Below are 14107 nucleotides of genomic sequence, written 5' to 3' on the forward strand. Positions count from 1 at the left end.
CTGGCCGAAGGCTCAGTGCTCAATAAATGATAGCTTTTTTTTTTTTTTTTTTTTTTTGAGACGGAGTCTCGCTCTGTCACCCAGGCTGGAATGCAGTGGCCGGATCTGATAGCTATTATTATTCTTACAAATAGTCATAGTAGTATACATAATACCATTATTGCACACGGAAACACTCCTTTTTATGTATATTGTCTATAACAACAACAACAACATTATGAATAGTAGCATGGGCAACCCCAGACTTAACAAGCTAATCTGTTTCTGGTAACATCTGAAAGTCAAACCACAGTAGGTTAAAGGCTGCTTACAACGAAATTTGCAACTTTACTCTGAATCTGGTGTTAATGCCAGTAAGTTGCATTCTATGCCACACAAATAAAACCATCACATCCTTTATCTCCCTCCCTCCCTCCCTCCTTGCCTTCCCTCATGTATTGCCAGCACTGACAGCAACATCCTGGCAATCACTTGGAAGGCAGTTGGCACTGGTATAGGTCACATTTCCATCTCCATTAGGAAGTGGTAAGTACAAGTTTAGGTACTTACTACAAGGAGAGGAGGTGAATGTGAGGGGAGTAAAAACAATTTTTTTTAGAGACGGGGTATTGGTATGTTGCCCAGGCTGGAGAGCAGTGGCTATTCTCAGGCACAGTCATAGCTCACTGCATCCTTAAACTCCTGGGCTCAAGTGATCTTTCTACCTCAGCCTCCTGGGTAGCTGGGACTACAGGTATGCATCACCATGCCTGGCTCAAGAGTAAACATTTTTTAAGTCAGATATGGTAATCTACAAGTTGTATCTTCTCATTTGAGAGTCATCTACATTTGTACAGTGCTTTCTAATTCTTATACATAAACTATCATATTCGAGTTCAAAATAACTGTAAAGGAAGCAGGATAAATATGATGTCTGGCTCATGGAAAATAAAATTTATGAAGCTCAGAGAGGTTCCGGTGACTTACTCCAGGTCACACACTGTGAAATGGTGGAATCAGGCTATAACCTGGATCTCTAGATTTGTAATTTGGTGCTTGTCCACCATAATTGGTCTATGCATGACCTGTGGGGTTAGAGCAGCAGGTACCTTTATTTTTAAAAATCTATTTATATTTGATATTTTTCTCACTTGAAAGAAGCTCTGATTTCTTAGAAATGTAGCCTGCTTCTGAAACGGCCTCATTTTGTTAATTTTATAAGTACAAAACGTAATTATATTTATGGAAAAAATAATCTCCTTAAATTTGATTATCACTTCAATTGATTTTAATGTGTTCAGTATTTTAAAGTTACCTTGAACATATTAAATTGAAAATAGTATGTGCATTGTATTATGTTGGAAAATATTTCCTTTAGGGACTAGTAAATTATTTACTGCCCTCAGAGATAAATTATTCACTATAAAAATGCTTTTATGAGTAAAATCATATGATGCTTATTGTGACAGTTTAAGTTTTGAAGAGGCCTCATATTTAAATTTTTTTAAGTGGCACGTTTGTTTCTTACAAGTTAACAAAATTATTCAGCTATCTGTAAAATAAATGTACTGTTTTATTCAAGGCCCATGTACTTTGACATATATTATGTCAAAATGAGTCAGCTACAGCTACAGTGGATAATACGTTATTTTTTAGCCAAGCTGACTTTCTAGCTCAGCAGGAAGTTCAGCCAATTTTAAGGTCTTTAAAGTGTTGTAATCTGGTTATTTGGCAATACTAACTATTAGGATACCCAATATCAATTTGCCTAGGGAGAAGTCAACACCTAAGCCAATACTTGTACCAGTAGCTATCTTTTCATATTGTTCAATACCTTATACACACACACACACACACACACTTTAATTCCTTTCTCTGAGGAAATCATCTCATATATTTTCTCCCTAAACACAATTTTAGCACAGATTTCTTTTTTAAAGTATAAAATCCCTCACTGAAATAAATTCCATTTGTTAACTAGGAATGACACTTTGTTCACTGCAAAAACAAACTTAGAGAAGCAATCATCAAGATAAACACAAGGAAGGAAACTAACTAATTGGTTCCAGTCAAAGAAACAAAAGCTTTCCATCTTATTCTTTGGCTGTTTTACTTTAAACACAATTACTTACCAAGTGGCAAAAATGCAAGACGGTTTCCAGCCATGGAGAGCTCATTGAGGCTGGGCAGCTGGCAGAGATGGCGCGGCACATACCATAGACGATTTCGGTCCACAGTGAGGTACTGCAGAGAAAGGCACATGTGAAGCCTCTCGGGTAAAGTTAGCAAACGATTGGTAGAAATGTCTAGTGTCTGCAGCTCCTTCAAATCGCCAACCTCTACAACCAAAATCAAAATTAGGATAAATTGCATCCTTATGAACTGAAATAAACAAAATGAATCAATATTATAACAGTTTAACCAAAGGAAATCAGTAGCTGCAACTATTTCCATAAACATGAATGCTGAAGTACAGGAGTTTTGGTGAAAATGCAAATAATCCAACCTAGGTGGATGTCTTTAAATTACCCTGCCAGAATTTCTTAAATGGAGAAAAGGGCCGGCTGACATGGAGAAAAAAAGAGACACAAAGTGGTGAATCTGAACCAGAAGTCTGTCACTATGGCTTCTGCAACTTGATGAGTCAAGTTTGTTGCCAGGGTGAGAAAAGAACAATTACAGTCACTTCAAGGAACCTGGTTTTTGCTACTTGTGTGATTTTACCATCCATCTAAGAAGAAAATAGGAGATTTATGAATAATAGCAATGAAGTAAGTGCAACTTGTTCATATGAGCTAAATAGATTTCTGGAGTAGAAATTAGAATGTCTTTTGGAAATGTTCATCATGGTAAAGGTTTTAACAATAAAATGAGATACAGTTTAACTAACATTTTTAGATATTGTTTAGGCATGTGGCACCTTTTAAAAAACCCAAAGTATACATACCCTATAAAGGTTTACTTTAATTCCCAAATTAAATACTTCCATTTACTCCATAATTTCCTCATCATTGATGCCTACAGTTGTCATCTGTTCCATGGTGAGTACAATTAGGTCCTTTTCATACATCAAATCACTTAAGACTTGAGTGAAGATCAGGAAGTTCCTTACAAGGAACTTAGTCCCTCAGGGAAAAATCATCATTTTAGGGGAAGGACATTTACTCTTTTCCAGGACAGCACATTATACTGAAGACCTACAGTCAGCACTGTGCAGGACAAGTCTACTTTCACATCATGGAGACTTAGATGTCGAAGACCACTCTTCCCCTTCTTTCATCCTGTCCCTATTCCTGAGCCATTCCTTCTAGGTTAAGATTTCCCAGGCTCTACCACTTGACAGTACCCCTCTGTGCACATTCCAGTTTGTACAACAGTTGGATTAGTATTAGCTATGTCTTCTCTACTGGATAACAGTCTTCTGTCATCTTGGATGCTCAACTGAACAGAGTAGCTTTTCTCATTGCTACAGACCAGGTGGTGGTAAACTATGGCTCACAGGTCAAATCTAGCCTGTGGCCTGCTCTTGTCCTGCCTGCAAGCTGAAACTGGTTTTTTTGTTTTTTTTTTTTTAACATTTTTAAAGGATGGTAAACAACAATAAAAACAAAGAACACATGACAGAGACCATATGTGGCTTGCAACACCTAAAAATATTTACTATCTGGCCATTTACAGAAAAGGTTTGCTGATCTTTGCTACAGACCTTTTGTTAGAGAATTTAAAATAATTATTTTACTTTATAAAAGTAATACAAGTCCAAAATACCCTAACTCGTAGTTATTTTTCTAATATATATAAATTTGTGCTGGGAAGTTCATACATTACTGCTCAATTTCCTCAATACTGAACAAAATATACACCTGCAGCAGAGCAGGCAGGTAGGATTCAGTATACAGCCTGTGACTCTGAAAGGGAGTTTTCTACTTGAACTTAACTAGTGCACAGGAGAGTCAATTTCATGCTTGGCTCCCCTGGCACAGTATTCCACCTTGCTAAGCCTGTCTATCTCTTTCACAAAACAAAAATGCTTCTGATTTTGGGTGTGTGGGGATAAAACATGAGGAAGAATCATCGTGTTTTATAAGTCATAAGAAGAAATACAAAGAAAAAGAGAAAAGAACTAAATTTAAAAATCAAAAAATGACTATGTGGGAGAGAAGAGCAACCAATCTCAGACTTAACATGGGCAGTGTCAAGACAAGAATGAGACAAGGCCTCTGCCATTGAGAAGCACATCACACACAACCAACAAGGTGCAAGAGGAGCTCAGAGAAGGTTATGTGAAGGCTTGGAGAAACTCTTCCAAAATTTACTGGAGATGGGAATTTGAATAAGGCACAAAGAAAACACCTAAAGGATTCCCAGCAGGGCATGGGGGCGGGGTTAAAACCATGAGGAAAGGCATGCAAGTGAAAAACTAAATACAGCTTGCACAATGGGCTCTTTGGGGACCAACAAATGACAAAGATCAATGGGAGAAGAGCAGAAAATAAATTCAATACAGAGAGACAGAGTTTGGTGGAGACAGGAATGATAATAAATATTGGGTAGAGGAGCCTGGACTTACCATTGTGAGAATATGACATCTCCTGAAGAATCTTAAAGGATGAAGAGATGTTTTTTGGAAAGGTTAGACAGGCAAATATGCAGAAAGCAATGATATGGAAGGAGATACTAGGCTGACAAAACAAGTAGGCATTTGACTAGAACAGATGCAGTGTGATAGAATTTGAAGACAAATTCCAGAGGTGCTTTAACGAAAGCATGAGGTAGGCTTGATTTAATATGAAAAATAATAAAATAGGAAAAAGTCAAAGACAGTTACAAGCTTCTAGACTATTACACTTTAAGTGTGCTGATGCCAATTCTAAGAATTTATTTTTATAGAAAAACAATTAAAATGTCATCAATACCTCTGAATTGCATTATTTACAAACCATCTACTTAAAGGTATTTGAAAAAAGTCCATCAAAATGTACATGGAAGCAAGTAAAATAAATGATTTTGAACATATTTCAAAAATAATTAAATGTGCAAAAAAGCGTTTTTACATGGCTGCAAAAATTACTAAGGCCTGCACTTTTTTTTTCATTATTGTAAAATGGGGCAACAAGGTGTGATTATGAATTTAAATTTTGATGAGAAATATTAAAAGATTTAAACTTGATAAAGACCAAGTAGGATAAATACAAAGAGACCCACACCTATACACATCATAATCAAACTATAAAAGACAAAGATACATAAAAAATCTTGAAAGCATCAATAGAAAAATGGCTCACCATGTTCAGACGCAACAAGAAGATAATTAAAAATACACAGTTAAAAAAAGTTGGCACAGTAATTGAAATTGCACACTAAAAATATTTATCTAACATTAAAAAAGGCAATAAAAGGAGAGGTACAGGGAAAAAATACAAGATATGTAGACTACACATGGCAAAATGGGTGATGTATTAATAAACATAATCGTATCAATAATTACATTAAATGTGAACAGACTAAATAACCCAGTCAAATGGGAAGGCTGTCAACTACATAAAAAACAATATGCTATCCATAAGAAATACACTTTAGATTCAAAGGCACAAATAGGTTGAAAAGTAAAAGGATGGAAAAAAATACATACCATGCAAAAAGTAACATAAGAGAGAGCAGCTATATTCATATCAGAAAAAAAACAGACAAGAAATACTATAAGAGGCAAAGAGGAAATATTTCATAATAGTAAAATGGATAATACTTTAGAAAAATAAGTCAACTATAAATACATAGACATCTAACGAGAGTCCAACATTATATAAAGTAAAAAACTGACAAAACTGGAAGGACAAGCAGACATTTCAACATGATAGATGGAGATTTTAATACATTACTCTCAATAAAAATAAAACAACTAAACAGAAAACCACCAAGAATATAGAAAACTTAAAACTACACAATCAGCCAAATGGGCCTGGGCCATAATTCTAACAGACACACTCCTGAGAACCATAATGCCAAATGTTGAAATCCTGAAAGATCCAAAATCCCGAGTGTAAAATCTTGAATGAAAATCACAATCCTGAAAGATCAAAATCCTAAAAGTATAATTCTGGAAAGAAATAATTTTTAAACATTCCTTTTTAAAAAAAGACATGTATTTATTTTATAAAGAGGGTTTATTTTAGAAACATAAAAACCTAACAATACTTGATAGGTCACTTTACACAATAAAATAGGCAATAAAAACATATATTTTTGCAAGTATAAACACTCAGATATATTAATCATAGGTGCATGGGTATAATAGCTACAAGCAGAAAAACCATATTCATAAGGAAATATGTCAAAAAGCAAAATGCATAAATGCATACCACTATGCTTGGCAACTGTGTGCCGCCAGCTTTATAACTGCAGTCAGCTGCATGAAATACCGTGTTGAACAACCTAAGTCTTCTGAAGAGATCAATGAAAAACTATGACGGGTCAACCACTGAATACGCAGTTATCCATATCCAAAGAGCCAAGATCTCAAGAAATGTTATCTTTCACATATGCAGATGTACAAAATGGACATCTCTTCATTTACTGAGGAAGTTTCAACCTTTTTCATACATGCACAGTGCTTATACCCAAAGTTAACATTGTAATAATGCACTTTCGTGGACTCAAATTTATAAAAATGCAAATTAGAACTCTCGAAATGTTTACACAATTTATACCTCCAGTGTTGGAAATTACGTGAAGATGAAATGCTCAGCATAACAAACTGGCACTATGTGTGAAGGGGCAGAAGTTGTACACCATTGAAAAATTTGGCAGGGGAGATTTCTTGTATTTTTTTGTTTGCATTTTCACTTCTAATATCTTCAAAACACTCTCTCCACTTGTATTTGGAGGGTGGTTGTGGTCTACAAATTTTTGAAGTGTATGCTGTCTATTTGAAAGTCTGGTTATTGCTTGACCACTACAATTAAGTGATTTTCTGTATTCATAGCACCAATTATATTTTAAAATTTATCTTTTACCATTAAGTAGCCGCATACACTTAATTTATCACAGCGTTTTTGCAAGGGAACGATTTCACCGATCCCTTCCATTGTGTTAGAAGGAATATGGTAAGAAGGAATGATACTTGGCTTCCCCAATACCAAATCTGTATTAGAGGTTTTCAAAGAGACAGAACCAATAAGATACGTATACAGATATATGAGAAAGGATTTATTAGGGGAATCAGCTCATGTATGAGAAGTCCCATGACAGACTGTCTGCAAGCTGGAACCCTGGGATATCTACAGTGTGGCTTAGTCCCAGTCTGAAGGCCTCAGAACTAAGATGCCAATGATGCAACTCTCAGTCTGAGATCAAAAGCCTCAGGACCCGGGGGGCTGCTGGTATAAATCCTGGAGTCTAAAGGATGGCAAGCCTGGAATTTTAATGTCTAAGGCAGCAGGAGAAAACGCTGTCCCTTCTCTGAGACAGAGACCAATTCGCCCGCAGTATTTGTTCTCTCTGGGCCCCTGGCCTACTAGATAGTGCCCACCAGTAATGAGGGCAGATTTCCCCTACCTAGTCCACTCAGACTCATGTGCCAGTCTCCTCTGGAATACACCTCACAGACACACCCAAAATAATGTTTTACCAAGTTTCTAGGTATTTCTTAATTCAGTCAAGTTGACACCTAAAATTGAGTCCACGAGTCCACTCCTTGTCAACCTGGCACTCATATGCGTCTCCTTAAATCATACCTAATTTCCAAATAAAGACAATAACAAGGTAATAGTTCCACCTAACATGATGCAACTATCCTGGTACAACCAAAATGTACTAAAACTCCTTCCCTAGAATTAGGCTTTTAGGATTTCAACATTCAGGATTTTGATCTTTCACAATTGTGACTTTCAGAATTTTATGTTAGGAGTTCTGATCTTTAGGAAATTTGATCTTTCAACATTTGGGGTTCTCACATTCAGGACTGTATCTTTCAGGATTACGATCAGCACTGCAACCAAACTGACCTAATTTGACATCTAAGAACACTACAGCAAAATACACACATTCTTTTCAAGTGGACTTGGTATATTCTCCAGGACAGACCACATGCTAGACTATTAAGTCTCACATTTAAAAGAATTCAAATCATACAAAGTATGTTCTCTGATCAAAAGGTAACTAAATTAGAAATCAACAACAGAAAGAAATTTGGGAAATCCCCATACTTGGAAATTAAACAACACACTTCTAAATAACCCATAATAATAAAATAAATCAGAAGGAAACTTTGAAAATATTTTTGCCAAATAGAAACAACCAATACAAGACATCAAAATTCATAGAATGTAGCCAAGGAAATGACTAGGGAGAGATTTAAAGCTTCAAATGTCTGTATTGGAAAGAAAGTTCTCAAATCCATTTCCTAAGCTTCCACCTTTAGAAAGGAGAAAAAGAAGTAAAAACTAAATCAAAATAAGTAGAAAATAATAAAAATTATAGTAGATATCAATGAAATAGAAATCAGAAAAGCAACAGAAAAAAATGTCAATGAAAACAAAAGTTAGTTCTTTAAAAAGATAACAAAATTGACAAACCTTTAGCTAGACTAACCAAAGCAAATAAATACATGCACAGAAAAAGAAAACTGACTTGAATTACCAAAACTGGGAACAAAAGATGAAATATCACTATTAACTTTACAGAAATTAAAAAGATTAAAAGGACATACTATAATATGAACAAATTTATTTCAATCAATTAGCAATTTATCTTTCTAAAAAGATACAAATTACCAAATTCAAGAAGTAATTAAAAATCTAAATAGATATATCACAAGTTAAAAAACTGAATTAGTACCCTGGCGCAGTGGCTCATGCCTGTAATCCCAGCATTTTGGGAGGTTGAGGCAGGTGAATCAGTTGAGGTGAGGAGATCGAGACCAGCCTGGCCAACATGGTGAAATCTCATCTCTACTAAAAATACAAAAACTAGCTGCGTATGGTGGTACACACCTGTAATCCCAGCTACTTGGGAGGCTAAGGCAGGAGAATTGCTTCAACCTTGGGGGCAGAGGTTGCCATGAGCTGAGATCGCGCCGCTGCACTCCAGCCTAGGTAACAGAGCAAGACTCTGTCTCAAAAAAACAAAAAACAAACAAACAAAAAAAAACTGAGTTCGTAATTTTAAATCTTTAAATCCTCCCATAAGAAAGACCAGGTCCAGATGGTCCTTGTCAACCTGCTTTTCTGTTCTATCAACTATTTCAATTCTATTATATATTTAAGGAAGAAATAATATCAATTGTTCACAAACTGTCTCAGAAAATAGGAGGAAAAACTTCCCAATTCATTCTATGAACATTACCCTGATACTAAAACCATACAAAAACATCATAAGAAATCTACAGACCAATATCCTTCATGAAAATAAGTGCAAAAATCCTTAACAAAATATTAGCAAATGAAAGCTAGCAACACTGAAAATGATTATTTATCACGAACAACTGGGTCTGAGATGTTTCTGAGTGTACATTTTTTTTAAAAAGGTGAGAAAGAGAATCCAGAAAAGCAATAAAAAAAATACTGGCAGGCATCATGAACCAGAAATTGTGAGAAATTACTGGATGACAGAAAACAGAAATTAAGTTAAATACAGAAATACCACAGAAAAGTCAGCAGCATCAACAAAGTGGTCAAAGCCTCTGTTAGCCACCATCCACCCAAGCTAACTCAGTAGCCTGGTTCTTTCCACAAAGTTGAATAGTAACTTAGCTGTATATTTGACTTTTTGCTTTGCCCCAGGACATGACCTTTTAAAGGGCAGGGACTGTCTTGCTCATCTTTGCAGTAACATGCCTTAGCTCTGTGCCTGGAACACAGGAGGCACCATTATCGTTTTGCTGAAAGAATAAACTAGAATGTGATTAGCATACTGTAAAATGGCATCTGGACCTTAATGGGGGTCTGAAGTTAATTTTCCAGTTAAGAAAGTATACTTTTTAAAACCTTTCAATCATTTTTTATTTATTTATTTTTTAAAAAGCAAAGAACATACCCTTATTTTATTGATAATTTATGAACTGGGTAATGACCAAATCTGGGAACACCACTGTAACTTATATCCTCTACAGAATAGAGAGAAATAGGAAGGTGAGGGCCCCATAAGAGGCCACACTCCAACACCCATACCAAGTCTGTTCGTGTCTCCACCTCCACTGTTGACACTGAGCTCAGCCTATTACCATCTCTTGCCTGAACTCATCCAAGAAGCCTCCCCATTGGTCTTCTTGCTTCTATTCTCACTCCCTCCAATCTATTTTCTACACAGAAGCCAAAGTGATATTAAAATATACGTCAGATCATGGTCCTTCCCTGCCCCGAACTCTGCCCTGGCTTTCTGCTGCACATCAATAAAATCTCTAACACCATCTTACTAGTAACATGGTCTCCAGATCAGCCCTGGCACACCTCTCTCCCCTACAAGTGGGTCTGATGCTAGAAATGTAAGGTTGGTTCAATACCTGAAAAATCAATGTAATATACATGTTCACGGAATAAGAATAAAGCATTTCACAAAATCTAAAATCCACTCATGATAACTACTCTCAACAAACTAGGAACAAAAGGCAACTCCTTCAACCAATAAGAGGCATCTACAAAACACCCCGAGCTGAGAACACTATGTTAACAGTGTCAGGCTGAATGCTTTCTCCCTTAAATTCCCCTTGTGCCTACAAGGCAAGCAGGCTGAGTGTTTCCATTGCTATCCAACAATATACTGGAGATTCTAGCAAAGGCCGGAAGGCAAAAACTGAACAAACAAAAAGCACCAAGAATGGAAGAGAAGAAGTAAAACTTTCTTTATTTACAGATAAAATGACCCTTAGTAGAAAATACAAATTAAGGGATCCACAAAAACTATTAGAACTAATAAACGTTTTAAAGAGTTGCTAGATACAAGATCAATATTAGAAAATCAATTGTATTTCTATATACCAGGAAAAAACAATTTCAAAATTAAATTAGGAAAATAATTCCACTCACAACAGCACCAAGAAAAATTATATACTTGGTAATAAACTGAACAAAAGTAGTACAAACCTTATATGCTGCAAACTGCAAAATACTAAGAGAAATTAAAGAAGATCTAAATAAACAGAAAGATATTTCATGTTTATAGGTTTGAAGACAACACTGGTGAGATAGCATGCTCCCCAAACTGATCTGTAGATTCAACACAATCCCTATCAAAATCCCAGGAGGCTTTTTTTGGTAGAAATTGACAGGCTTATTTTAAATATTTATTGCTGTGTCATGCTGAAATTAATGTTGTATTACTGACATAGAGTTACAATGCATTCTTTTTGGAATCCTGGGAGAATCCTACTCCTTTCACACCACTCCCAATGCTTTCTACCCCTTCCCTGGGAGCAAACATAAGTCTGTACACCTTGTTTCCGTAGTGTCTCTAACTTTACAGTTGTTTGCATTGTTTACTTTTGTGCTAAATATACAATACCTTGAAACTTTTCAGCTACTTATAGAGTATCCTGAAAATGATTTTATTATTGCCACATAGTAATTACTTAGATTAGGCACAAAAATAACATTATGGTGTCAATTTCAAAAGAAAAACCCAGTAAGTTTCCTTTAAATCATAGTTCTGCGCTGATGCACAATGACCTAACCTAAAATTTAAATGGGAATGGGAAGGAAGCCACCCACTCCACACCAAGCTAGTGACCACAGAGAGTCAATAACAGGCTTGCTATTTTTAAGCACTTGCTTTTTCCAGTACCACTAAAAATAGCTCTAAGTTGAGCTCCAGAGCACACTGGGCTGAGAACATATAGAAATTCCTCTTTATCCGCGGTTTAGCTTTCTGAAGTTTCAGTTACCCGCAGTCAACTGCAGTCTGAAAATATTAAATGGAAAATTCCAAAAATTAACCATTCATAAGTTTTAAATTTCATGCCATTTTGAGTAGCGTGATGAAATCTCGTGATGTGAATCATCCCTTAGTCCGGTGTATCCACACTGTCTACCCTCCTCGCCCATTAGTCACTTAGTCATTTAGGTTATCAGATCAAGAAAACGTAGTGTATATAAGATTCAGTGCTATTTGAGGTTTTAGGCACCCACTGGGGGTCTTGGAACATACTCCCATAGATAAAAGGGGACTACTGTACAAATAAATAAAAGACAACATTTCAATGCCAAATTTCATTTGGTGTACAGTAAGTCTTCCTTTTTAGATCCATTTTCTTTCTCTTGACTGAGCTGTGGAATGTACATACTCTGGTATGTACAAATAGGTTCAAACCATAATCCTGTTACTTATTGGCTATGCAACTTTGGGTTATTTACTCAACTATTTAGATCATCAAATCGCTGTTAAGGAAAAAAGAGTAACACCTAACTCAGGAGGTTAATAGTGATTAAAATATCCCACATAATTCAATAATACACAACAGAAAAGTTAGTGTTTATAATTTCAGTTCATCATACTACAAAATATTCTAAATGTAAACTCAATATAAATACGTCTGTAATTGATGTAGTTTTTTATTACGAAAATAACTGCAAACACAAATATGTTTGTTAACTCTAACACAGAGAAAAGTGCTCTTTACTGGGAGATAGATGACCTTCAGAAACTGGGAAGCACTACCTTCCTTAGACAAATAAAAAAATTAAAAGCAATTCAGATTCACTTGAAATATTAGTCCATTTTTAAGGCCAAGAACAGCATTCAGGATGTCCCACACCCTTAAGTTAACTGCAATTATCAAACAATGCAACCTCTTAGCCATTCCTTGTGACAATTGGGATTGAATCCTAGATATAGTCTAAAATCATTTTTTAAAATGATTATCTTCCTAAGAAGGAGTTCAACCCGATTCTCTGGTATGAGGATTAAAATCCTTTCACACTGAATTATCATATTTATGTTTTTAAATCCAGAGTGGTCACTGCAAATAAGCAGCCTATCTAGGAAGGACCTGGTCTCTACACGTGAGCTGAATCATGCTCACAGACCAGGGAGCCAAAATCAAATTGTGGTAAATTATGCTTAATAATACAAACAAACTTTGATACTTCCATTCTGAGATGTTTCTGAGTGTACATTTTTTTAAGAGGTGGGAAAGAGAATCTGCAAAAGCAGTAAAAAAAATACTGGCAGGCATCATGAACCAGAAATTATGAGAAATTACTGGATGACAGAAAAGAACAGAAATTAAATTAAATACAGAAATACCACAGAAAAATCAGCAGCATCAACAAAGTGGTCAAAGCCTCTGTTAGCCACCATCCACCCAAGCTAACTCAGTAGCCTGGTTCTTTCCACAAAGTTGAATAGTAACTTAGCTGTATATTTGGCTCTTGCTTGCTTTGCCCCAGGACATGACCTTTTAAAGGGCAGGGACTGCCTTGCCCATCTTTGCAATAATATGCCTTAGCTCTGTGCCTGGAACACAGGAGGCATTATTATCTCTTTGCTGAAAGAATAAACTAGGATGTGATTAGCATACTGTAAAATGGCATCTGGACCTTAATGGGGGTCTGAAGTTAATTTTCCAGGTAAGAAAAGTATACCTTTTAAAACCTTTTAATCGTTATTATTATTTTTAAAAAAGCATTTTATTATTTTTTTATTTTTTTAAAAAGCATATTAATTTAAAAATATTATTATATTTTTAAAAACACACCCTTATTTTATTGATATTTTATGAACTGGGTAATGACCAAATCTGGGAACACCACTGTAACTTATATCCTCTACAGAATAGAGAGAAATCGTGGAGAAAGGTAGGTGAGGGCCCCATAAGAGGCCACACTCCAACATCCATACCGAGTCTGTTCGTGTCTCCACCTCCACTGTTGACACTGAGCTCAGCCTATTACCATCTCTTGCCTGAACTCATCCAAGAAGCTTCCCCATTGGTCTTCTTGCTTCTATTCTCACTCCCTCCAATCTATTTTCTACACAGAAGCCAAAGTGATATTAAAATATATGTCAGATCATGGTCCTTCCCTGCCCCAAACTCTGCCCTGGCTTTCTGCTGCACATCAATAAAATCTCTAACACCATCTTACCAGTAACATGGTCTCCAGATCAGCCCTGGCCCACCTCTCTCCCCCACCTCACT

General features: G+C 35.9%; 1 protein-coding gene across 4 annotated transcripts in view; it reads right to left on the reverse strand.

The window, feature by feature from the left end:
• Nucleotides 1–14107, reverse strand: part of LRRC28 (leucine rich repeat containing 28) — a 129099-nt gene that overhangs the window by 45448 nt on the left and 69544 nt on the right. For 3 of the 4 annotated variants that reach the window (XM_011969806.1, XM_011969808.1, XM_011969807.1), the window contains exon 6: nt 2112–2318. The exons of the other annotated variant lie outside the window; for it this stretch is intronic. In XM_011969806.1, the coding sequence (XP_011825196.1) occupies nt 2112–2318 (207 nt within the window). The remainder of the gene's footprint in view (nt 1–2111; nt 2319–14107) is intronic. 4 annotated transcript variants of the gene reach the window in all.

This window comes from Mandrillus leucophaeus, unplaced genomic scaffold (assembly GCF_000951045.1).
Source record: "Mandrillus leucophaeus isolate KB7577 unplaced genomic scaffold, Mleu.le_1.0 Scaffold91, whole genome shotgun sequence".
NCBI lineage: Eukaryota > Metazoa > Chordata > Mammalia > Primates > Cercopithecidae > Mandrillus > Mandrillus leucophaeus.